Source organism: Haliotis asinina, chromosome 10, assembly GCF_037392515.1.
Source record: "Haliotis asinina isolate JCU_RB_2024 chromosome 10, JCU_Hal_asi_v2, whole genome shotgun sequence".
Classification (NCBI taxonomy): domain Eukaryota; kingdom Metazoa; phylum Mollusca; class Gastropoda; order Lepetellida; family Haliotidae; genus Haliotis; species Haliotis asinina.
The window spans coordinates 16640479-16665558 of NC_090289.1; the positions used below are offsets into that span (position 1 = coordinate 16640479).

Here is a 25080-nt window from a genome sequence, read left to right on the forward strand (position 1 = left end):
TTAGCAGAGGATCATTTGAGGGTCAACAAAATTATGGCAGGCTAAAGACCAGGCTAGGTCTTTTCGAACTTCTTAAGTCCATTTGTAACACATTTAACCAAATAAGTCTTAGGGCTAAAAGCGGTTCAAGAATAAAGCCCCGGGTGACAAACACGCTGCATGTATACATATTTGCTAATAAAACGAAGATTTATTTCACATTTCCTTTCTGGGAGGGTAATAAAACATGTGGACATGGACAAAGGGAAAGAAATAAAATCAGCAAGCATTTAAGATAATTAAATTACATGAGGAAATTGACTGGGACAAATTCCAGTGACATCCCTCCCTACCCTTGTAATAAACAAGCGGTGCTTTAAACCGATTTACCATTCCCGTATTCAGTCTTAATTTATAATACACAGACATGATTCATAGTGTACGATTCGTCGCGTCTGAATCTAAATCGGTTTTCCTTAGGTATTCCTTTGAAGGAAAGTATAAACTGCCATGATCGATTTTTTTCAATAAAAATAAACAATGTTACTGACACAAATTTTGTTAAATTTGGAGAACTGAACAAAAAGTTATAACGCTTGCTTCGAGCTTTACGAAGTCACTGTATTAAAAAAATTAATTTGATCTTTTTTCAACATCATGCCTATTCCAGTTAATCGTCGCTACTTTGATTGTGAATGAATATTGTTTAACCTCTACATTAACTCAAGAAGAACTAATCTATTCCACAGCCGACGCTACCAACACAGAATAAGGCTGTGATTGGTAACTAAATGTTTCCGTTTCTTTTAACCTATCTAATACATTTGGATTATCGTCTCTAAATTAAAAAAATAATATGTCCTAATTAAATATACATGTATAGGATATCACAGTATGTATGACCGTGATCATACTATAGCACTTTGTTAGTATAAATAATCAGTTAGCACTTTCATGGTGATATTGTGGAGAAACTGGCATCTGGCTACTGCCACAATGTCAAGAAAACGAAATGCTAGCTATGACACATAAGGAAAAAAATATAATATGTACAACTGGTATGTCATAAATTATCACAATACAGATGAAATAGGTCTGTTGAACATTCAGTCACACAGGGGTCAAACAGTTCACCGGGAACACATCCGCTAGAAACTTCGCGCTGGTGATTCAAGTCGATAAGAAATGAAATGAGTATTTTAAAACCGACAAACCATTCGTTATCAACAAAAACGCAAACAAAATTGACCAGAATAATCTCCCAAAAATAATTCATAAATTTGTTTTGTTATTTTTTTCTTTACTTTTCGAAACAAACCATTGTTGACAGTAAACCCCAAACAGCTCCCCTCCCCACTCCCCGAAATAAAAGACAAAAAAATCCCAAGAAACAGAAAACCCAAACAAAAAAGAAAACAAAAATAAAATAAAAAAATCAAAAGGAAAGAATAAGAAACAAACAAATAAATAAATAAATAAATAAATAAATAAATAAATAAATAAATAAATAAATAAATAAATAAATAAATAAAAACAAACTAAAAAAGATGACAAAGTTTCCTGCAGCTATGTGTTTAATATTTTCTCGAGTTTGAAATGGTGAAAACAGTTAAGGTAGTTACTTAAGTATTGACATTTGTGCGGTGGTGGGGTTACCTTTGAGGGCTATCCCACACTAATTATCCCTCCTTGCACCCTCCAGACATCCATCCACGAGCAACCAGGACAGAACGACAGAGAGAAAGGTGACAGTGGTGTCATATCCGTGTTTTTTGAGACAGATCAATGATTCATTACATGGTTTTCTGGTTAAAAGGTGTTCAGCTTGGTTGTCTTAAGCATGTCTACAATTACTTGAAACACACCCTCTGCAGATTCTGTAGAATAGATTTAAAAATATTCTTAACTACATAATCTTAGCAGTTTTTAGCAAAAGATTTCTTCGTTCACTCTTTTTTTGTATTTCTCTTCAAGTTTGACATCAAAGGCAACTGGCACCTCAAATATACTTATCTAAACACATATGATATTTGAATCAAACTTGTGAAAAACGCTCGTCGCTATTTCTATCCAAGATAAAACTGAAAAAATAGCAGTTACACAAATGGTGTTAGTATATCATTTTTAACAACTTTGCTTAAAACGGGTGCAGTCTCATGCATTTAAGCATAGTAATATTTCGGTCATATTATGTCTTAGTCGTGTCCTTGTCAAACCACATATGGCTGTATACTGACAATGACCATTATTCATTACATTATTATTCATTAGGGATCTTTACAAAGTCCTCAGCTGGAAAAAGCTGACTAATGAGAGATTACGTTATGTTTTTAAGTCCAAACAAAAGGTGCAGATCTGGGTATTTGTAACACTGGAATTTCCGAATTTCTTCAAGATACAAGGAAACCTTGCTAACCCACATGCCATCGTTCCGTATTTACAAATGTCCGAAGTTTTGAATGGTTGTTTCAAATAAATGTATTTTGTACATAGATACATGCCGTGGAGAGAGTCGTCCGGAAAGCGAAGGTTCCTGACAAACAGGGTGTCGCTGTACAGGTTCCAAGACGCATATGGCACAAACAACATACAATTTTGCTTCAGATTGCACGGTTCAACAACAAAACAACGATCTTATGAGTAAAGCAGCTCAGTAGAATATTCTACATGTTATATATAGACGAACATCATATAAACAATAGGACGTTTCAACATATTGCTCTCTGTTAGACTTTCAGGAACATAACACAGGTGATATGTAGAACACAAGACTATACAATGAGCTACACGGATTTCTAGTACTGTGACATTGCTTTTGTACAAATTGAGCATCACAATGAACATATATCGTGATCTGAGAATAAACATATATGTTTTCATTATGAGTTTGAATGGTTATATTTCTTCCTCTGTAGCTGCCATTTCCCGTTTTTATCAAACACAAGAAATGATTTGTCTCCTCTAGTAAAGTTACTTATTTTCAACTTCCATGGAGGCACTATCAATGGTATGAACCACTACTTGCTTCTGACCGCTTTTACCAATCAGCTGTTAGTGATAGGTCTCCTACAAACGTCATTTATATTGGACATATTTACGATTGCAGTTGAAATACACAAATATATTTTGAAAAAAAATAAATACTGTAATTCATAACAATTTGAGCTGAGATGACTTCTGTCAAATGGGACAATATTATGCTTTGAACTTGTGCAATGATAAAATATATATTATTCTGAAAACCTTCCACACTGCTGCAAGCAGTTGACGATATGAGCAAACGTGTTATCGATAACCACTGGCGCTTATTTGTTATCTACATTTACAAACTTGCCAGTAGTATCTAACTCTATAACACCTAAAGCAGTATTTGACCATCTGCAAGACACCGGGCAATTCACATCGTTCCTGTTTAATAAATACTGAAACCTCTATTGTGGGTCTTATACGTGCCTGTCGGTATAAAACAGGCCACCGTAAAATGTACGTGAAGAGAATTTTGCCCAGAAGATAATGCAAATCCCATTCCCATTTCCCTTTCCCATCCCACGTGTGATTAATGGCAGTGTAATGCGTATAGTCACTACCAAATCTAATCCTATACCAGCAACCCGCTCTCTATAGGCAGTCGTAGGATTATGTAGGTTTTCAGTTAACAATTACGGGGATATTTATGTCATAAATTTGACATAAACCTTGGATCATAAATTACAGGGCGAATGATGTTCACTTTATTACCGTAAAGCTAAATGAACACATGCGTGACTAACAGATTAATACCTATTACAAACCGGTTTAGTGATATAATTCTAACATTTGAATGATAACATAAATCGATGGAAGTCTCGTATGATACAAGACCGCATGTCTACCTGGACAAAAATGTTTTATAGCAGAACACTTGCAGAACTAACATAGAGACACAAAGAAAAGTATGTCAGAGGGCCTTGGACAACTGATTGTTCAGTTAATGGACACGTTCAACTTAAGTCGAATATTTCTCGCAGTAAAGGTTTAACATTTGAATAGTCACCAGATTTGTCGTATAGTCCTTTCTTGAGATGATCTCGAAATTCTTCCACAATTTGAATTAGATCTGAGATAAGGACCAACAGTTTGGGGAGTAGAACAGTCTGTTTAGGATGATTGTGTTTAAGAGCTATCCGTAGGGCTTCTATAAGATCAGCTTGCAAGTCCTCAACCAAAGAAGGGTTCAACAGATTGGGAGATTCTGGAAACAAGAAATTACGTGATTAGTTTCAGTGATTTCTGTGATAAATGATAACTGCGATTAACGTTAGATTTATTTCATGAATAGACGTCCCTGGCATTGGATCGCCAGGATAGTGGCGTGTCCTAACTGTCATGTTTTAAGATTTCATATTATGACACAATGCAGTATATCGACAAATGTTTTCAGTCATAATATATATCACCAAATACAGAGTGTACAGGGACTGGTTGTAATAAATCATGTGAAGAAATCAAATCATTTCTTGAAAAAAACGATGCCTACCTTGAGTTAAAAGTACAGCACAGAAGAGTGCAAGCTCCGCTGTCTGAAGCTGCATGGAGTTGATTCTGTCTGCACATTGAATTGTTCTCTCTAAAAGTGACTTAATCTCTTCGCACAACATGGGGGACATCCGACTAAGACGCAAGGCCCCTCGCTGGGTGAAAATATTGATGAATTCTCTGTCTATAATTGAATGCAACTGCAACAAAGAAAACATTCCTATCAAGAAACGTGGACAACATTACAACATGAATACAATGATCGTCGTTACTGTTTTGGAAAGTGTCTTAATTACAATATCATATTTTGTATCAGTACAAATCAATTGTATCAGTTGGCCTTATCAATCAGTATTTGAACAATTCGACCTTCTGGCATATAAGTATGAATGAAAAATAATGGCAGTAACGCTAAATATTAGAGTTGTTTAATGGTGCTGGAAACTCAGCAAGGTTATTCAGTATCAGCTAAGGCGCATTCCAAGATATGTTTAGAAACAAAATATATCCTACCAGCACAACATTGGTCTCACATAAGAAATAGTTTCAATTAAAAGAAATTCTGAATATTAAAGTCAAATCGATAACCTACCGCGACCTGGACAACCATAAACCCATTCCGTTTCATCAGGTTGATCTGATCATGCATGGGGATGTTGGTGAATCCCGGTAGCTTCTTGGCGAACTTCACACTAGCCTCCATCACAGGTAGTATGAGTTCCTGGTACAAGCCGAATATTTGCCTGTCATGGAATTCCTCGGAACTCATACCATCCATGATGGTTTGCTGATCTTCTGTGTCCATCATCTGGAATAGAATATGGTAGTTGTGGTGATCTTGGCGTTACTGTTATATGTCACATGACGCTCTTCTTGACGGGCCATATACGTTCATCAACCACGCCCTAAATAAGTGTTTTCATTCAAGTGAATATGACGATGATGTTATTACGAATATGATATCAAAATCATTTCATACCATATTCATACATTTGAGCATGATAATTACATTGAATTTCAAAATATGTAACTGTGCACGATTATATATTACTGTATAGGACAAAAGGCTGAGCTGTAATTAATGTTTACATTCTATAGTCAGAATACACTAATATTCAAAGTCTGCATCTCTTTATTGGCACCAGCTACAAACCTTGGCAACACTTAAAAACATAATATTATTTCACGGAAAGCTGATTCAATATTGATATGAAACTAAATAGCATATATAGCTATGACCTACATTAGCATCCAGATGTATGGAGGTAGATGGTTGGCAGTGTTCCCTTTTGAAAAATATGGTGTCAATAAAGATCTCTCTGAATGCAGCTGTAATGAGGTCAGATAGGGATCGCAGCTCCACTATTCGTTTCCCATCGGTATTACATAGAACCTCCTTGTCAGCCACCAGCTTCTCCCGCTCGGCCTTCGGCATCCGACCAAACCGAACAGCTATAAAAAAACACAAAAACAAAATGGTGCACCTGGTCCGGCTTTTTTGACATTTCAAACCAAGAATTTATGTCCACACTTTGTTTTTGACATGCTTGCAGTTCTGAGACGTTAAGAATGATTTCTTGCTCAGTATTTCATTTAAAGATATACAGAGCGCAGAATATTGGTATTTTTGAAGCATCTCAATGTTTTCGCTCATCGCTGAAGGACTTGGAATCATTGTTTTAATGTTTCGGTGCAGACAAAAGTTCTTGCTTTTTGTCAGTTCAACTTTTGTTCCTGAGACGATCCCCTGATTAGAATGTAATAACATTATGTAAATATTAATGCATGTATGTTGTTTTTCATTTGAAAATGAATGCATTGCACTTAAATGAGTATTCTTCAAAACTCTGTCAGCGTCCCATTACTATAATAACTACCTGTGACCACATATTGTGTGTACTTCTATCGTGCACATGTGTGACTGCGTGCGTGCGCATCCGTGCGTGCTTGTGTGTGTTTGTGTGTGTGAGAAAGAGAGAGAAGAGAGTGTGAGACACAGTAGTTTCAGACGAATGGAAAGAAGCTAATGCTGATCATTCGATACACATACCATCTTGTGACATGCCTGCGTTGAGGCAACGTTGGTAGCGACAGTACTGGCACTTGTTTCGTGAGTTCTGATCTATCTTGCATTGCGATCCCATCTGACAAGGCCGATATGTCAGTTGTTTTTTCAACGTACGCCGGAAGAATCCCTGCAAGATAAATAAATACTATCTAAGCATGTCTTCTCCTATCTAATACAGCTTAAATATATGTCTCCTGTTCGTAGAAAATCTGTTTTAAAAACATTTATAGTTTTTCAAATGAATCATGTATTGACCAACACACATTTCAAAAATACAATCAGTGAACTCAATAATCATTTGTTAAAATCCCCTATATTCAAGGTAGTAAAAAAATATAAATCCATATATTTGCTTGATGACGTCATTGCATACTACGTACCTTACACCCCTCGCACGAATGCACGCCATAATGAAAGCCTGAAGCTCGGTCTCCGCAAATCCGACAGAGAACATCCAGTTCCGCTGTGTACTGTGGCTTCACCTACAAGGAAATAGAGCAACGCGTTTGAATCACATCCTTTCATATAAAAATTCAAACACAACACTTACTTCCGCCTGACCTGAAACTTAAACACAATGCAGAGATGTGTCATTGTATTCCGATAGCATCTCCTTGCTGGAACATCATGCTTTTCAGTGTCGTCTTCATTTCTCTGACATTCATTATGTAAATCACTTGAGTTCAACTGTATTATACGATGGAATATATACGGCTATGAAGAAGTATATTGAAATGTTGTGCGATCGTGACAAAACGTGGCAAGTGGATTAATTGTGACATGAGATACATAACACTCAATTTCCTAATATGACACTTCAAAGCCATCAACCCTTATACTGTGAATAACACTGGCACGTGTAGTCATAATCCCATAATTTCTTAAACGTGACGAGTTTACGACACTTCTGCTTTGTTCTCGAAATTAACAACTCTCCTGGTGAGAAAGAAGGACCATAAACCATCCGAGATAGTGAACACGCTGCATTTACTGTAAAATATACTTTACGAGGCCTACGATGATATTTACAATACGCACAAGAGGGATAACTCTGGTAGGACAACTAAAAGGGAGACAACTCACTTTTCCCCCGTCTGAAGACACACTAGGACTTCTGGATGGGTGCTCTCTGGGTAAAGGTGACGACATTACGAGTTGCCTGTGAAATGAAGATCCATATGGCAGGGAGTCGTCATAAGGCAGGATGTTGTGCTTACCCTCTGTCATCGTCGTGCTGTAGGCCTCAACACACATATTGGGGGGCATCAAGCACGCGGAATAAGCATAATAACTGTCATACAGTTCCGCGAGGAAATCTGAAAAACAAGTAGAGACTAATGAGAATGGTTTGAAATTTTAGCTTTTTCTATACTGTAATTGTATAGTTAATACAGTCAGCTTAGACATATTGCTAGTCTGTCTCACAATCCCTGAAACATATGATTTTCCCAAATACACAACCATCCCTGCAATGCTAAAGAGCTAAATTAAGTTAGTCTAGATGTCCCCAGCTTCAGGAACCTCCCGCACTGGGACTTCTTCTAAATGTAAATGGGGTTATTTGTTACTATAAAAAATATATACGTATTCAGGGAATAAACGTAAGTGTCATATATCGCATCTGAAAGAAGCAATTTTATTCGTCACACCCAACGTTCGTTACATCCGAATCTAGTTGTATGTGTGTAGCATTGAACAATACATATTGCTCTACTGAGGGGACATTTATATTGAATGTCTCCACAACATGCAAAGTACTGCTCTGAGTCGGATGTGAAGGAATGCTTATTTTTCAATCTCAAAACCATTTCAGGAAATGAAAAACAGTAGAGCAAGCATTGACACATGTTAGACATTTAATATCAAAATTCCTTCTTTTTTAAGACATTCATCGAATATAATACTAAATGTACAAGTTGTACAGTGTTCCCAGAAATTATTGAGAAAATCTTTGTTTTTTTCTAATGATGCTAAGATTGGAAAAAGGGCTTTCACTATGCACTAAGCATACTAAATAGGGGAGACAACTCTTGAAGACTTAGAAGGCAGCTCATTACGTCAAGAGTTATCTCCCTTGCCTGAGCAGACGGCTTCCTGTGTTGACATGGCAGAATTTACAGCAAGAGAGAAAAGAAAGCTCATTCTAGATGATTTTGAAAGGGGTGAGGCTGATGCTAAAGTGTTAGCTTGTAGACATGGTATTCCTCTGTCTACAGTATACAGAACTTTGAAGAATATTCAAACAGGAACCGGGATAGAGCACAAACCAGGGGCAGTCGGCCTAGGAAATTCAGTGTTGTGGATCGCCGATGACTGGGGCAGATTGTGAGTTGGGGCAAATTGAAAAGTGTTGAGAACATCAGAAATGAAATGATTAGCAGAGGAAGTCCTCAGGTATGCAATGAAACAGTTAGGCAGGAATTACAGAGACTTAATTGAGTGAAAAAACGTGGAATTCCCTCGCCGTTGATGAAAGATGCACAAAAGGAAAAACGTTTAAACTGGTGTCGGGCTCATGAAAATCAAGACTGGGATAATGTTTTCTTTTCGGATGAAAGTTCTGTTTGGCTTTTCCCTAATTGTGTGAAAATTTGGACCAAAGATACTGTCAAACCTATCTACCAGCGACCAAAACATAGCCCGAAGTTTCACATGTGGGGTGGCATATCGGCTCGCGGAGTGACGCCATTGTGTGTTTTCACGGGAAACTTGACAAAAGAAAGATACGTTGACATTCTAAATGGTCACCTTCTTCCGACAGCACAAACATTGTATGAAGATGATTGGATTTTCCAGCATGATAATGACCCAAAACACACTGCACGATACACAAAACAGTGGTTGTCGGGCGAAAATGTTCAAGTTTTAGACCGGCCCAGTTACAGCCCAGACCTAAACCCAATTGAGAATGTGTGGGGAGTCATGGAGGACAGAATAAACCAAAAGGGACTGAGAAATATTGAAGATATGAAGGCCGAGGTGGTCCAATATTGGGATACCCTGTCACACGATTACCTACAAACTTTGATGGGTAGTGTGCCTAGGCGTATTCAGGCATGCATTGCTGAGCGAGGAGGTCTAACAAAGTACTAAAACAAGACTGAGACTGTAAAAGGATGATGTTTTAACATGTTCATGTAAGTAAAACGCCAGAAGTTAATAAACGTAATGAGTTACATGACGCAACATGATTCTCAATAATTTCTGGGAATACTATACAAGCTCATTACAGTAAAACATAAACAAAACAAACTATGTATGTATGTTGAAAACTTATATATAATTTACACGCTGTGCATATTTTCTTTTGTGCAAAGTTACGCAACGCAAGAGCGGTGTGCGATATTTTGATGTTTATATCGACCTTTCGCTTTTGAACAAAATTTAGAACATGCATAAGCAATGTAGTATGTTTTTTCTTTCATGTTTTAAAGAATTCATTCATGTTTAGGAGCAAACATGACGTTCAGATGGTGTTCAACATCTGTTTGGTGGATTTTGAGCAAAAACATTACCGCGATGACACGAAGCTGAACAAAACAACAACTGACCTAAAGCATATTCTGCTTTGATAGCAAAGTATACGCATGTATCCTGTACCTCGTCGAAACAACTTAGTTGGGGCAAAAACGACGACTGTAACATTCTCAAGAAAAATGTGAGAAACTGATTATGTGAACGTGTCTCGATATTTCGATATCACCACCACAACCATCATCATCATCATCATCATCATCATCATCAATAACGATAATCAGGAACAAGCAAAATGGACCATTGTTCAAATCAAGCCCAAATGATTCCACGTGTGTAGTTGACGATACTTATCGTCCTAAGCATACCGCACAGATATTAGCATTATTATCGGAATATTTTAACCCGATTCTCTTAGTTGAGTCAATGACCTGCAGCGAACACTCGGGTCAAGCCAGAATCCCCTGGTCAAATCAAGAAGACGGTGATGAGAGATCACTAGGTCAGCAGCAGTTGGTTGGACTGTATGTGTACGGTTAAACCATTAGCTCGACCGCAGCTTATCGGGTTTCTGTTGTGAAGCTGCACGATGGCCTTGACACAGAACACTGAAGCTATGCATTATTCAGAATCCGTAGGCGAGGCACAATACGTATATAAGATAGACAAGCATCGTGCTCTCCCCTACCTCCCATATTTACCAGATGCTTTGTTTTGATGGTGTACACACACCAGCAATGGTGACGTTAACCCCCAGACATTACGTAGCATCACTTAGTTGAGACATATCATATCGCACCCCATTCGCCTGCTGCTTCAGTTTCAAACAAATTATTGTGTGATGAGAAATATACAAACTGTCCCGCGAATCTTATTGTTTCTCTAAATTTAAACTTTAAAAAACGTGTCCGAAATCTCACTAAACAGTTAACGTTTAACGCAGTTTCATACAGCGCATTATAATTTCACATAAAGAAGTGTGTAGTCCGTCTCCCAGTCTCTGTGGCGTACTATTTTTCTTCCGTTCAGCTCTGTGTTGCCAAATCCCTAAATGAAGCCGAGATCGCCCTTGGGAACAGAATCTACCAGTCCACCTCCTTTCCTGTCTTAATATAAAATCTAAATAAATAATTACTTCTTTCCATCAAAATATTATTTCAGAGACTAATCCTTAGTTTAAGAACAAGTTAGTCTTTGTGTATTCTAGTTGCTTGTATGGTATACTATCCTAGGTACGTCTGTCATTTGGACCAGTATTTATTAATTATTCATAAACGTGAACAATACCAGGAAACACTACAGAGGTGTGTGCGTGCAATACAATCAATACAGCTGGGCTGTAGTATTTTATACATTACAACCTCCCGTGGATCATTAATCACGTCAAAGAAAAGGTTTCATTTGCCTCATGGTTCCAGTGCAAAAACCAATTTCTGGTGGTGGCTGATATGAATTGCTGAAAGAGGCGCAACATTCAACCCACTCATCATATATCCTTTATTGGTAGTATTATACAAAGGAATAGACATATGTCACTCCTCATCCAACGATCTGCTCCGGCCACCTCTCAATTCAAGAAAGATTTTCCAAGACGAGCCATTTTTTTCTGTACGATGTAACCTCATTTTTTAGAGTAATAGACTGGTCTTCTACCTTATCAGCGTTAGATAAATCGCCTGCAGCACAAATCGATATCAACAAGACATCAGTACCACTATCACAGCACAAACTAGGTCAGGCCGTTGAGATATCGATCCACAATCAAGATCAGTCTGCCCCAGATCTACCGTCCGTTAATGAGCAATTCGAAGGGGAAGGTCGTTGCCTACACGTGATTTTGCGGTAAATGCCGAGACCGAACTGTCAGCACCAAGGATGTTACGAAATTCTAACCGAGTTGTTGAACGTTAATTATTGTGTAAAGAAAGTGCCTGTCTGAGTGCATTTAAGTCTGAACTGAGCCTTTCAAGAATCAAAGTCAAGGTTTGATTGTTGAAAGGAAATGCACTTCCATTCAATCTGAAAAGCAATATTCCCGTCACAAAGATTTATTCTGTCCGAAATTATAACATAATATTATCATGTCCGATCTCATTGTTTTGATACACAGACATATATAAAAATAAAATATTCAAGTCTTTCGAGTCAAACATCTGTAACATCTGTTTCGTTGCATTGTGTTATCCCTACACATCACGAGAGCACTCATTTCACATGTGTGTAAAATAGCACAAGCATCATCATTCGTTATATGTTCGTACTCGAGGTCACATTTCCCAATATCTGGCGAACATGACAAACATGTACATGCAACAACCCGCGGTGGTGATACGCTACACACTACCTTCACAAGTCACTATCCAGGTCACGTGACAATCGAGCTCTAACCTCAAGCTTCCACAAATCGTACTTTACCACGTTATTTACGACACCTAGCACTGTAAACAGAGAAAATGTGTTTCCAAGAAGCAAATGAGAACCCAAGAAGAATGTCACATGCTGCATGATTCCTTTATACTTCCCCTGCAGACTGGCTGGATTGACACACGGCTTCGTGAATATATTGCATTGACACTGCCATACGTATTATTAAAACTTTGAATGTGATATAACCTTATCCCATAACCCGCGCACCATGAGGATATAAATATCTCCATTTGTATGAGAGACACGCGTACCTCTTTGAAATTCTGCCCTGGCAACCTGGCTTATCATAAACTTTAACAAAAGACAAACCTTCCGTATTACTTCCAACGTACGATGTACTTCTACCTTTCAGATATTAGATTTGACTAATAAAGTAAATTTATGTTAATTATACAAATTGGAATTGATGGTGAGACAGCAACACGTGGATAAAGATTGTTTGTTGGGGCATAGTCCTGAGACAGGAAAATACATAGCAACGCGCAGTATTGACCAGAATTTGTGGGATCGAAGTTTACATGTTGGCGACATTTGGGTCTCACGTTGTGCCCATGCGTTTCCTGATTGATCACGGTGTTCGCTGATGAACAGATAACAGCGTCAGCTGGATCTATCTAGATGTTCAATGCTAACAATATGGCGGGTTGCACATCATATGAAAACACTTGAATGGTGCCGAGCCATGTATGTGTAACGGTTCGTGCATCCCAGTGAAGCCTACAACATGTTCAACCTTGAGAGAGAGGGTAATGGAACCGTACACATGAAAGCTTGCTCCGATCCACGATTTTGTTTCACCAAGTCGATTGCGTCCTTTGTAGAAACGTGCAGCAAAACTCTTTCAGCCAAATACCTTTCAAAGCGTACTCTTCTGCACTGTTCGAAGCATTCAGTCAAATTCAATTTAGGTCATGAATGATTAAAGTTGTGGGCAACTTGCCACGACCTTGGCAACAGATCGCAGGTGACCTACTGATCTACTGTGCCTAGCCTGAAACTAGAACAAATCTATATTTAGCTATGACAGACCCTCTGGTTCGGAATTCACGCACTGCGGGACGAAGCGACCTCGGCTGGTACTACGTCTTTATACACAGTTGTGTATGGATCAGCTTATTCTTCTCACTCATCGATGAGTCGGGATTATAGTAAGGAATGTAGATTGGGGACGACTTGGTGGCGTGAGACTAACGTATGTAATGAGCGGAGTTAAAAAGAAGAGAGAAAGCTGAATATGTACAATGTCCCCCACCTTATCATAACATGCCATCAAAGCAACTGACACACTGAAACAAATTCGCATTGACGACACATTTTCACATTTCAAAGTGTCATATCATAAATTGTCAATAGAGGTTTCCAGTTAATATCAAACCGGGAGATGTACTATCTTCACAGATGGAGGAATATTATGATAAAAACTTCATATATTGTGTGTTGCATTTCGAAATAGCAGGTTTAAAACATTAAAGGATTCGTAACATGTTCAGGGAACTGCTCACAGAACACAACTTCCAATTGAATCTTAACACTCTGGAATAAACACGACCTGCACATACAGTGTGATGTGGGTTATTGATTTTTGTGCCAACTGAAGCAAGGCCCATACATACGTCATTCTGCACAGCAGGCTGTCAAAACGATGTGTACACTGAGCAAGATGTGTGGAAATTCTTACATTTAGTGATAACTGTACATTACGAAGAACATACACTTGTACAAGTCTCTAAGGTAATAATTGATAGTGTAACATGATAATTTCTTAAAAAAAAAACAATATATAAATAATGAGAAATGAGAAAAACAAAAGCTAGCTGAAATTCCAGGTCCGGAATTTTAGTATACAACTTCCTATTCCTGTGTACGCTGCTCACGTAACGGAACCATTAGTCATTAGTTTTTAGGATATCCGTATGTTTGTTCTCTGTAGGTCAGGTTACATTACCTTCGTCAACATGAAACTTCCAGGTAGAAGAACGAGGTTTACTAATGTTACATTTTCTGTAATTGTTTCCAAAGTAAACAAAACTATTAAGGTCTTGTCATAAACGATTCCTTCTGAGGATCAACCTCATTCGCGGACCATATTTTCTAGTTACTCACTTCTAGCTTGTTTCTTGCAAAGTTAACTGATCACACTGAAACCATGACATCGTTTTACAACTTTAATCGCTTTTAACAACTTAGTTGTACAATCCAGTTTGGATATGATCTGCATTTGTAGTCTTAAAATCAAGTTTCGTTTCCAGATCCTTCGAGAAGTATTTAAGACTTAAAGCAGTCGAAAACAGGTAGTTCACTTAAAGAACGATTTGCTTTTAACAGCGTCAACTTTTGTATTAATACCAAACCAACATTATACGAGATAGACACACTTCATACTGTCAAATCGGTCAAGGGCATACAACCTAAGTTCATCAAGCGAGTGAAAATGAGTATACTTTTTGACACATCATATGGCAGTGCAATTACAACAGAATTTATGTTTTATAAAGTGTTTCTTGGGGAATGTTTCTTTTCGCTTAATGTTCATTCATTTTCCATGACCATCTTATTGTCAGAATAATAACATGGTCCTATCAAACAGATATCATTTTGTGAGAGATTAACAATAAAGGTAATGGATAATCACAATTTCTTTCTTGAAATTACGCACTCCATGATATAGTATATAGAACATTATTTTCACGTCATTTGCACATCAAGTACATGGCAAAACCTGCATGTCTGTGATCCCTGTATGTTTAGTCATATGTAACTAAAAATTAAACAATTACCTCGTGACAGCCCAACAATCTTCTAAACATTTTTTAATTCAAAATGAACCTTATCACACACTGTAAATATATTTTCCCCAAGCAAGTTAAGCATACACTGCTTTTTCTCTCAGTATGCGTTCGTTCCGTGATAGTTCGCATTGAACCTGTATTTCAGTAACAAAATGCCTCTGATGCATTTCAGAAATAATACTTCAATAATTAATTCAGTTCATTCAGTCTTAAGTAGGTAAATATACATATGCAGACGTGGTATTGATACACCTGGTGTATCTGAAGGTATTAATATATGGTGATGCCACAATGACCACAAATGTCTATTCGTGAATCACCGTCTGTACATGATAATAAGAATGGTAATAAAAATTGCAGAGGTATAATGATGAATATGTGGAGACAACTCGCTATTTAATCATAATCTTCAAAGTCGCATTGATACGAATTTACAGTAAAAACGGTTTTCTGTTCATCCGAGCCCTTGAATTAAACACATCTCAGGCCAATATTAATACTAATAACAAAAATATCTAATCTCTGCGGCGTTTTTTAAATGTTAAAATGATAATATTGCAACATAAAACATATGGCAAACTGGTCACGATATGGCTGCAATATTGTCGGTGTGACCTTAAATATTAACTCACTCACTCACTGTGAAAAACTGAAATTAAAGTTAACTGATAAGTGGTAAACATTTCTTTTGTGTTAAGATTAACGTGGAAACAATTTTTGTTTACAAAGTTCCACGTTATCAGGAGTATTGCTATGGAATCTGAACAATACAACTGACAGTTTAGACTGTAGAATGAGCAATTGAGCAAGTACGTCGAGATGTGCGGATCCACTGATAACGTGTTCTTTGAATGGTTGAAAATATCACCCCCAAACCTAGGAATTGTCTTTACTTTCATTTCCAAACGTCACTAGTGTAATCAGTTTACTGTGAAAATCAACAATCCAGCCAAACTTTATAATAGTCACTAACATGTGTATAATTATTTAAAATTTGCATATCTAAGCAATCTGGAACTTTAATGCAAACACTTTCAATGGAAAAATGGCATAAATAGACACAGCTGCACCTGTCATACTAGTGCGCAGTTCAGGCACACAAGCAATACAGAACATGTGTAGCATAGTCATGTGAAAATAGCTTATCGGGATATGAAAGGCATTCTTTGTGCCTGCTATGAAACGCAGGGCCGACGATGAATAGACACAACAGCAAATCTTAGCCAATCCAGAATTGTAATTAATGACACGATGAAAAGTAGTGTGTAACTTCATGAGAGAGAGAGAGAGAGAGAGAGAGAGAGAGAGAGAGAGAGAGAGAGAGAGAGAGAGAGAGAGAGAGAGAGAGAGAGAGAGAGAGAGAGAGAGAGAGAGAGAGAGAGAGAGAGAGTATTAATAATTGTTAATATACTGCTAAAAACACTGTGCACCACCATACAGCATTACATTCGGAAGTGTTTGTCCAAGACTTGGGTATGTTTAAGATACATCATCCACTTATTGCCAGCTAGTGTATCGAACCTCTGGCCATCTGTTACCCTTCTACCTTGCTTTACACACTAGAGCGCTCTTACATAAAGCTTCTTGCAAGATATACTGTGGCTGTTTCAAAGTCTTTAAATATATATCGGTGAAAGGAAAATGGAACACAGCGGAGCGGGAGTCAAGCAGTGATTTTATATTGAGGTGCGTGGACAGGCGCCATTGGAATTGGAATGAGCTCTGTAAGATGAAAAACAGCAAAACAACACATTTGATGGAATTCCGGTATTCAAAAGAAGGACATGGTTATTAGTGTCGGTCTTGTGCTCCGAGTATATCCTCCTTCAAACACCAACAACAATATATATAACCACAATATCTTTCATTTGATCAAACCCCGACCTCAGATCTGGCAACTTCCTGGTCACTGAACATGTGTGATACATGTACACGAGAGAGAGAGAGAGAGAGTGAGAGAGAGAGAGAGAGAGAGAGAGAGAGAGAGAGAGAGAGAGAGAGAGAGAGACAGACAGAGAGAGAGAGAGAGAGAGAAAGTTTTAGACCAGTATCAGCAGGTGTTATTACATTTGTTTGGTGACACCGACGATTTTTATCAATGATTAATGTGCTTTGTAATGTGCTTAAAACATTGAGGCCACGTGCTATTGATCAGTTTCAGAAGCTACAATGAATCTCTTCATACAAACCAATGAACATGTCAAAAATAGCTGCACTAAACAATGCCTTTTTCACGGATGGAACAGCAGAATATTATCATCTCGGGGATAACATCCACCAAACAATATCCAACACATGTTACCTCTAGTGTAATGATGGTTTGATTGAAGCAATGAGTCACATTGAAGAAAGATTCTACATTTTACATGTGCTTGCAACAGCTGTTTTACATTCGGATTGACGAGTCTCCCACTACAACTACTGGATTTAATAGTGTACTAAGGCTGACCAATTAAATAACGATCAAGATCTCAATCACATTCATTTTCGATGCAATCACCGTGGAAACAATGCAAGCTTTCAACACTATGGCACATTTATTACACCGAGTGTTCGGAAATCATTCAAAGGCAAAGTTTAGTTTAAAAACCTTCGTCGTCTGTCGCTTGTTGTTAAAAGTATTTTGTCTCATATCAGTTCAATGATTTTGAACAAGAAAAACGTATTGATAAAGGACAGGATATTGAAATCTTTTCGCTCAGTACCAGAACGATCTATAACTGAATCTGCTGACTGGTTGAAGCCAACTCTTTACATGAAATGTTACAAACATGATAAAACATAGGTTTATGAAAGATGAATTGCATATCTATAGTCCAATAACAATATAGATTAAGTAGCCGTACAGATGGCCACATATGTCACACTACTTATGCATACAGATATATCTCCGACTATCGCATGCATGAAATGAAGTCCAGTGTACTTAACTTGATAATTTGAAACCCTAAACACATCGCCTTAACTGTATGATAATGGCTAACAGTATATGAATACATAATTCCATGTTTACAATATAAACAATATGACACCAATGAGTAGTTCATATAAATAAATATTCAAGCCAAGACCTACCTTGGTACAGTGAAAAGTTGTCCAGAGATATGCTGGACTAACAAGTTAGTTGTATTACTGAAATCAGGTTTGGAATTTATTTTCATGCAAAAATATCAGTATTTTTTATATATTTCAGTTCCTCTACTATAATTATTTGACGTAAACTTTCTTTCATTTTAAAACGCTGAAAGGATCAATACGTCGGCATGCTTATCTGTTGATATTTGTATTCGTTTATAAGTACTTAGTCTGTCGTACAGACCCTGTAGTATAAATATCCAAGAAAGCCCACGAAAGTCTAGAAAATGTGGCAAGTCTAGATTTCCTTAGCTTCAGGAATGAAGAAAGTCTCAGGGCTCCATTTCATTATATTATTTTTTTTTCACTATGGACGTTTATCCAGTAAAATTATGTTCATTTCAGAGACTAGCTGTTAGTCTATTAAGCACTCAGAAGCAAATGATTTGATTAAGACATTTGATTTTTTTCCCGACGTATGTTTCTAAAAATATTCTGTTAAATATAAACAGTAAATTATTGACTGACAGTAACTAATGAAAGAAAATGTTTTCTGTGGAAGTGTCACAACGGTTGCCATGGCACCACACTGTCAAATAGAAGATTCGGTAGCACTCATTGATACTCATCACAGTAGATAAGAAGGAAAAGGTTGCAGATACCATATAACAATGTATGCCCCTTACTGTCAAAACCATTTCCGAGTTTCTGAAACACTATTTTTATTTGTACTGGAAGATGTGTAGAAAAGCAGATGAAATGTGAATTCAAACAAGTTTAATCATATCAATATCATAGTAAATTAATACGGAATATGAAACAATCTGAACAAAACATGCCCGCTCGCAGCCGGCGACTCTAACCCAGTCGTGACACTGAGCAACAACGAAACAATATGTCATGACAGGCAGGAATTCATAACTAGATACTATCAATCAGGACCACGCTACAAAAACCACACTGACATATATAAAGGAAACCCTCCACATGGAAATACATATCAGCAGGTCCTTTAAATATAGTGTAAAAACTTACCGTACTGGTTAGACAGGGGCAAAGTTTGCAACGGGTTTTCTTCTGGGAGTAGCATTTATACACCGAATCTTGAAAAATGTCGAAGATAAGTCTTTTTGTCAGGAGAACAGACCAGCTCCTACACGGGAACAAGTTTGTTGATCACGAGCCGAGAAATCCGTGTTGGTCGGACGGAGAAATCCACAGGTTGCTGTACGATCAGCTGATGGGAGTTGAGCGACTGCCGTCCTATTATATAACGGTTAAGCGTTCCCTTGGTTCCTACCAGTGTGGTGTTAGACCGTCTTCCTTGGGTGTCTCGGCGAGACTGAGTTCCACGTCCCCTGTCGCTGAAACACTAGGCCAGCACAATGCACGGATGCACGTCTATCGCGTAGGCCAGCCGACAAGTACTGCAACGAGGCTTGGCCCGAGGCTGAATGTACTTCCTAGCTGTAACACTGACACACTGTTATACTGACACACTGACCCACTTAACTGGCCGTGCGAGGAGCCGCACGCAGCCCAACCGTCGGTGTTCATAGCAGGTCACGAGGCGTGTTGTTCGCACCAGCTTGTTGCAAATGACGATCGCGATTGACTAGTATTTTATTGGCGAATCAATCCTTGGTCATAAAGTTATTGGCAGGGTTTTAGAACTGTAATATGTGCCTTGATTTGCTTCCCTGTACACCGATTTCTCGGATAGATAGATATTCGTGTGTAGCACGCGTGCCCTCTTTCTGTTACCGGCCGAGTCTAGCATAGAAATAGATAGGTTTAACTATTGTTTCCTCTCCACATGCTATGCTTATGTCTTGGCTGTTTAGAGCCGCAGTTACTTTAATTCTAGCTTTATGATAAAGGTCCGTAAGGAATCGAGTCTGAACCGGACAAACTGAAAGTTAGAGCTACAGCAACAGAAACAACAGCAGCTGATACAACAACTACGGTTTTAACGAACTCTAATACTAGTTCGTAATAACCGTAGACTTAAATATACGGCACGTAGCCGGGACGAAAGGTCGACATATCCCTCACCGCGATATAAACCCGTTCAGAAGAAATTAACGTACTTTGTTTTTCCTGACAATTAAAGACACTGGGCCTGACGCTCTGTGATTAATATAGCTGTTATCAGTGTCGTCTATCTATCCATTCCTGTCTACCTGCTATCGATCTATTCATCCATCCACACACACATCCTCCATCCAGCCGACATTTCACCCATCCATAACACTCGTATAAATCACGGTACATGTATACATCTACACCTAGCTCGCACTCTCTAAAGCCCTATTTCTATGCATTTCAACATCAGTTTACGTGAATGCTTCATCTAACATACCTCCCAACGTATATTTATCTATATAGATATCTGTATTTATGGCAATTTATCAATTCATCCAATATCCATTATCGCCAATTAGCATGTCATATTTATGGCATTCTGTCAGCACGTGCTACCTTTGATTTCACCTGCAACTCCAAGTCAATAGCTAGCATGTAAAACCACGACACCGTCGACATCACAGGAAGGAGGAGCTGCTTGTGGCGTCGTAAGTAATAGTTGCTTTGTCATGATTATCCGCGCTGTCATTTCGTTGCCCGGGTAACTGTACTAATTACTTGCTGTTTTCAGCTACTTACAAAGTGTATCACTTAAGCATACTCCCTGTTATGGAACTAATGAATTCTGGGACTCTTCCAAATATTTTTATGAAACATATTGCATCCATCAAAGCATCATGTCATGATGAAAGCGGTATTGAAAGATTATTAAAGTTCATGACGAGAGCAGCATGGAAGTCTCATTTGAAACCACTGAGCATGGAAAATCCAAGCGCTCTCCAGTGACACATTGAATAGATTCACTGAAGATTACTGAGTACAATGATCAATGGCAATGTGAGGGATAGTCAGCCCGTGTAATTCAAGGACGAAACACCCTAATTTACCTAATTGTGGGAAATAAGTGCAGTTTAAGCAGTGTCTCATAAAACGTTCTGCGGTCATTGAGGTGTAGTTTATATCAGTTTATGCAAAGGTCTATGATGTGCCATTTCAAGCTGTGATGATGCTGTTTTAGTGAAACTTCAAAGTTAATCAGCATAATCACAATATGATTACCAACGGTCGTGGTATGATGTTGTGTTGCAGTCGCCATGAAGATGTAGGATATCAACGGTCGTGGTATGATGTTGTGTTGTAGACGCCATGAAAGATGTAGGATATTAATGGTCGTGGCATGATATTGTATTGTCATAGTCGCCATGAAGATGTAGGATATTAGTGGTCGTGGCATGATATTGTACTGTCGTAGTCGCCATGAAGATGTAGGATATTAATGGTCGTGGCATGATATTGTACTGTCATAGTCGCCATGAAGCTGTAGGATATCAACAGTTGTATGATGTTGTGTTGTAGTCGCCATGAAGCTGTAGGATATCAAGGGTTGTGGTATGATGTTGTGTTGTAGTTACCGCGAAGCTGTAGGATATCAACGGCTGTGGTATGATATATGAACAGTACGATCGATCACTGTTATCTGTCTGTGGGCTTATCATATACATATGCAATTCCATGGCATGTCTGTTCTCTGCGACGAAAGGTGCATACGTTCAGGAAAGTGTCTACATACAAAAGGCGAAAGACAGTCAAATGGTTTAACGCTGTTACCACTGATATTACAGTTATCGAATCTACACCTGAAAAACCAAGGATTGACTGTATGAGCAGGTATCTAACGGAGTACGTTCTGCCAGCTAAGACACTGCCACCACATCATCTCCATCATATTCAACACAAAGAAAAATTCAATACAACCTTAGATATATTCTCATGCTGACAATATTTAACACATCGTTACAAGCTGACATTTTCCTGAATAAAGCGTGGTGAATATTAATGTGTGTCAATTGGTAGGCTGACTTAGCCGCAGTATATAGACACGATATTATCTTGTGCATTATATCGAGTTACTGTCTTGACAGAATAGAGTATTATATGTTACAGTTATGAATTCAATCGCATATAGCATCAAATTAAAATAAAATTCTCTAACGTCGGGTGATGTTTTATTTGATCTTATCTTCAAATATACATGTTTCCGATATTGTATACAATGGTCATTATTGGATGGAGTTATTTCCTACAGACAGACTGTGAGATATGAATATTACGATACGAGAGAAAGAGAGAGGGGTGAGGAGAGAGGAGGAAGAAAGAGCATGAGAAAATAGGTGAGGAGGAGAGAGGGAGGAGAGCCAGTAGAGAGAGGAGCAGGGTAGATGACACAGGAAGGAGGGGAAAGAGGAAGAGAGTGAGCAGATAGAGAGGAATAGGTGATGGAGAGAAAGGTGAGCAGAGAACGTTAGAAGAGAAGGTAAGGGGAAATGGACTGTAAGGAGAAGATAAAAGGAACAAGGGAGGAAGAGAGCTAGGAAGAGAAGATGAAGGGTGAGGAGGATATGGGGAGAATATGGTGACGACGCGATGAGGAGAGAGGGATGAGATGGAGAGACAGTTAGGAGAGAAGAAGAGGAGATGGAAAGAGGGGGAGCAGATGAAGAGAATGGGGAAGAGGAGAGAGACTGAAGAGGAGTGAGAAGTAGAGGAAAAGAGGCGGGGAAACGGGGAAGGGAGTGTTTAAATAATAAACAGGAGAACATCTTTTTACGTTACCACTTACCTTTCTTATGGCTCACCTGACTTCAGGCTGTTATATTAATATTTTTCTTACAATTAACAATTCTGTCATACTGACGTCGTGTCATGGTGGAGCAACAGCTTAACATACAAAACCACTGTGTTGCTAGCAGAAATGATTTACGAAGATGATATGACTTTGATTCATCCCATATGCTTCATGTTAAAACCCAGACTATTTATGCATTGGTAAGCACAGCCAACGCTCCATAAACTATATATTCATACAACGCAGACAGAAATCATCACAAATCTGTATGCAGCACTACACACCTAAACAATTTAGGTCAGAATAATTTAAATATCAAGATTCACATTTCTAGAACCTTTTTTTGTCAATGCCAGTGAATAATGTGTCATCGGTATTCTAGACCTATCGCGTCGTCAACCTTTGTGGGCAATTGGACAGGGCCTCGCCATAACATCCAAGTTAAATAACCTACTGCCCCATTGCCAAGAAATATTTGCGATAAGGAAAATTGTTACACTTAAGTCTACAGTGCAGTTTATTATTGTCTCATCAAGGGTTCGAGTTGGAGTGTTTGGAGTCGTATTCCCTGCTCGGATCTAGCAGGTCGTTTGTCAGCACTATCTCATGCTGAAGACCAATTGATTGATTCTGTATTGTTACACATTTCACTCAGTAATACTCCACCCCTTGACATCGGTCTGTAACATATCGAGTCAAGGTCAGATAATCCAGTGACTGTCAACAACGATCCACGTCACCGAGCCTGACCACCAGGGGGCAGTCCAACTCCGAGGGTTTGATTAGAATTTGATAAGAAGCGTGTTTGTGGATATCTGCTTTTCACGATCAACTGATGAAAAATGAACCGCTGAATGTAAGCGATAATAGATGATGACCCAAGGTCTGAAAGGCACAATGGTGCCAACTGACGCTGAATTGAGGACTATCCAATGACCGGTGTGGTTGGTCAGTGAAAGTCTATCTTAACACAAACACCGTTTGAGCACCCTGTCTGAAAGTGTCGCGTTGACAGCACATGAGAAGCTGACGTTACTAAAAATGAAGAAAAGAGCGTTTGACCAAAAACGACCCAAATGATAAATGTATGATGTAAACAGTGGTCTTTACTCCAACATAAGAAGGAACATAATATGTGGCATCATTTACCAAATTCAAGTGGATAAATATGACTGCTTGTGTCTGGAAGAGAGCAATGCCACGCAAATTCATCCGTCACGAAACCTTTATTAGCACCTGCCTACAGGTGTAAGTTGCTAGTTTAGACTCCGCACCTCATGTACTTTGATTCTACGTAAACAACTGACTAACACTCACGTGAGCTAGCCAATGTCAGTAGGCAATTGGCACTTCAGACGATATGAAAGACACCAGTGCTCCTACCCACTAGTAAGAAACACCATTTTAGATATAGTATATTTGCACTGAAGACACAAAACACGCACAGTTGACTTTCTCGCTGTCTTCCATATATGCAGACTTGCAGAGGCCCAGTAATCAAAGTCGCAGTTCTTTCTGATCATGCCGTTTGGGTCTAGTAAATTAGATCAAACACGTCGCTTTCCAGTAATCCGGCCACATCTATCTAACATTGTTCTGAAATGTACCATGATGACGACCTCACCAAGTCCTTGGGTCATCACAAACACTGAAGGCCAAACTTCTAAACAGTATAGTGTCCGAGTATATATCAAATCGAGCATTTGGCACATAGGTCTCAATGACTGAGATTACACAGTCGTACAAGTTATACAGCTACATGGTGACAAAAAAGTGGTCATTTATCTGTTATAGTGGATATATTAGTTTTAAGACCCATATTCCAACCGCACGTTTTAATCAATTTTTATTGTACACGTAGGGTTTCTTGGAAACAGAAAATAAGCTCCTTTGCTTGACGCGACTTTAGTTAGCAAAAGATTCAGCATCCATTTGGTATATGTCATCTCGGCAAAGAAATTAATTTGTTAGACTGTTGTACTCAGTGGACTGAAAGCTGCATCATGAGGGAGATTGTGGTATAACAAGCTAAGTTTACCTGT

General features: G+C 38.4%; 1 protein-coding gene across 1 annotated transcript; it reads right to left on the bottom strand.

Moving 5' to 3' along the window:
- Nucleotides 1-1931: 1931 nt before the first annotated feature.
- On the bottom strand, nucleotides 1932-19817 carry LOC137298375 (peroxisome proliferator-activated receptor delta-like). The gene is made up of 8 exons (XM_067830620.1): nucleotides 19363-19817; nucleotides 7646-7878; nucleotides 6943-7044; nucleotides 6545-6689; nucleotides 5738-5946; nucleotides 5087-5302; nucleotides 4496-4694; nucleotides 1932-4210 (listed from the first exon to the last, which is right to left on the bottom strand). The coding sequence occupies exons 1-8, from the start codon at nucleotides 19415-19417 to the stop codon at nucleotides 3960-3962; spliced, it is 1410 nt and encodes a 469-aa protein (XP_067686721.1). The 5' UTR covers nucleotides 19418-19817; the 3' UTR covers nucleotides 1932-3959.
- Between the last annotated feature and the right edge of the window lie 5263 nt (nucleotides 19818-25080).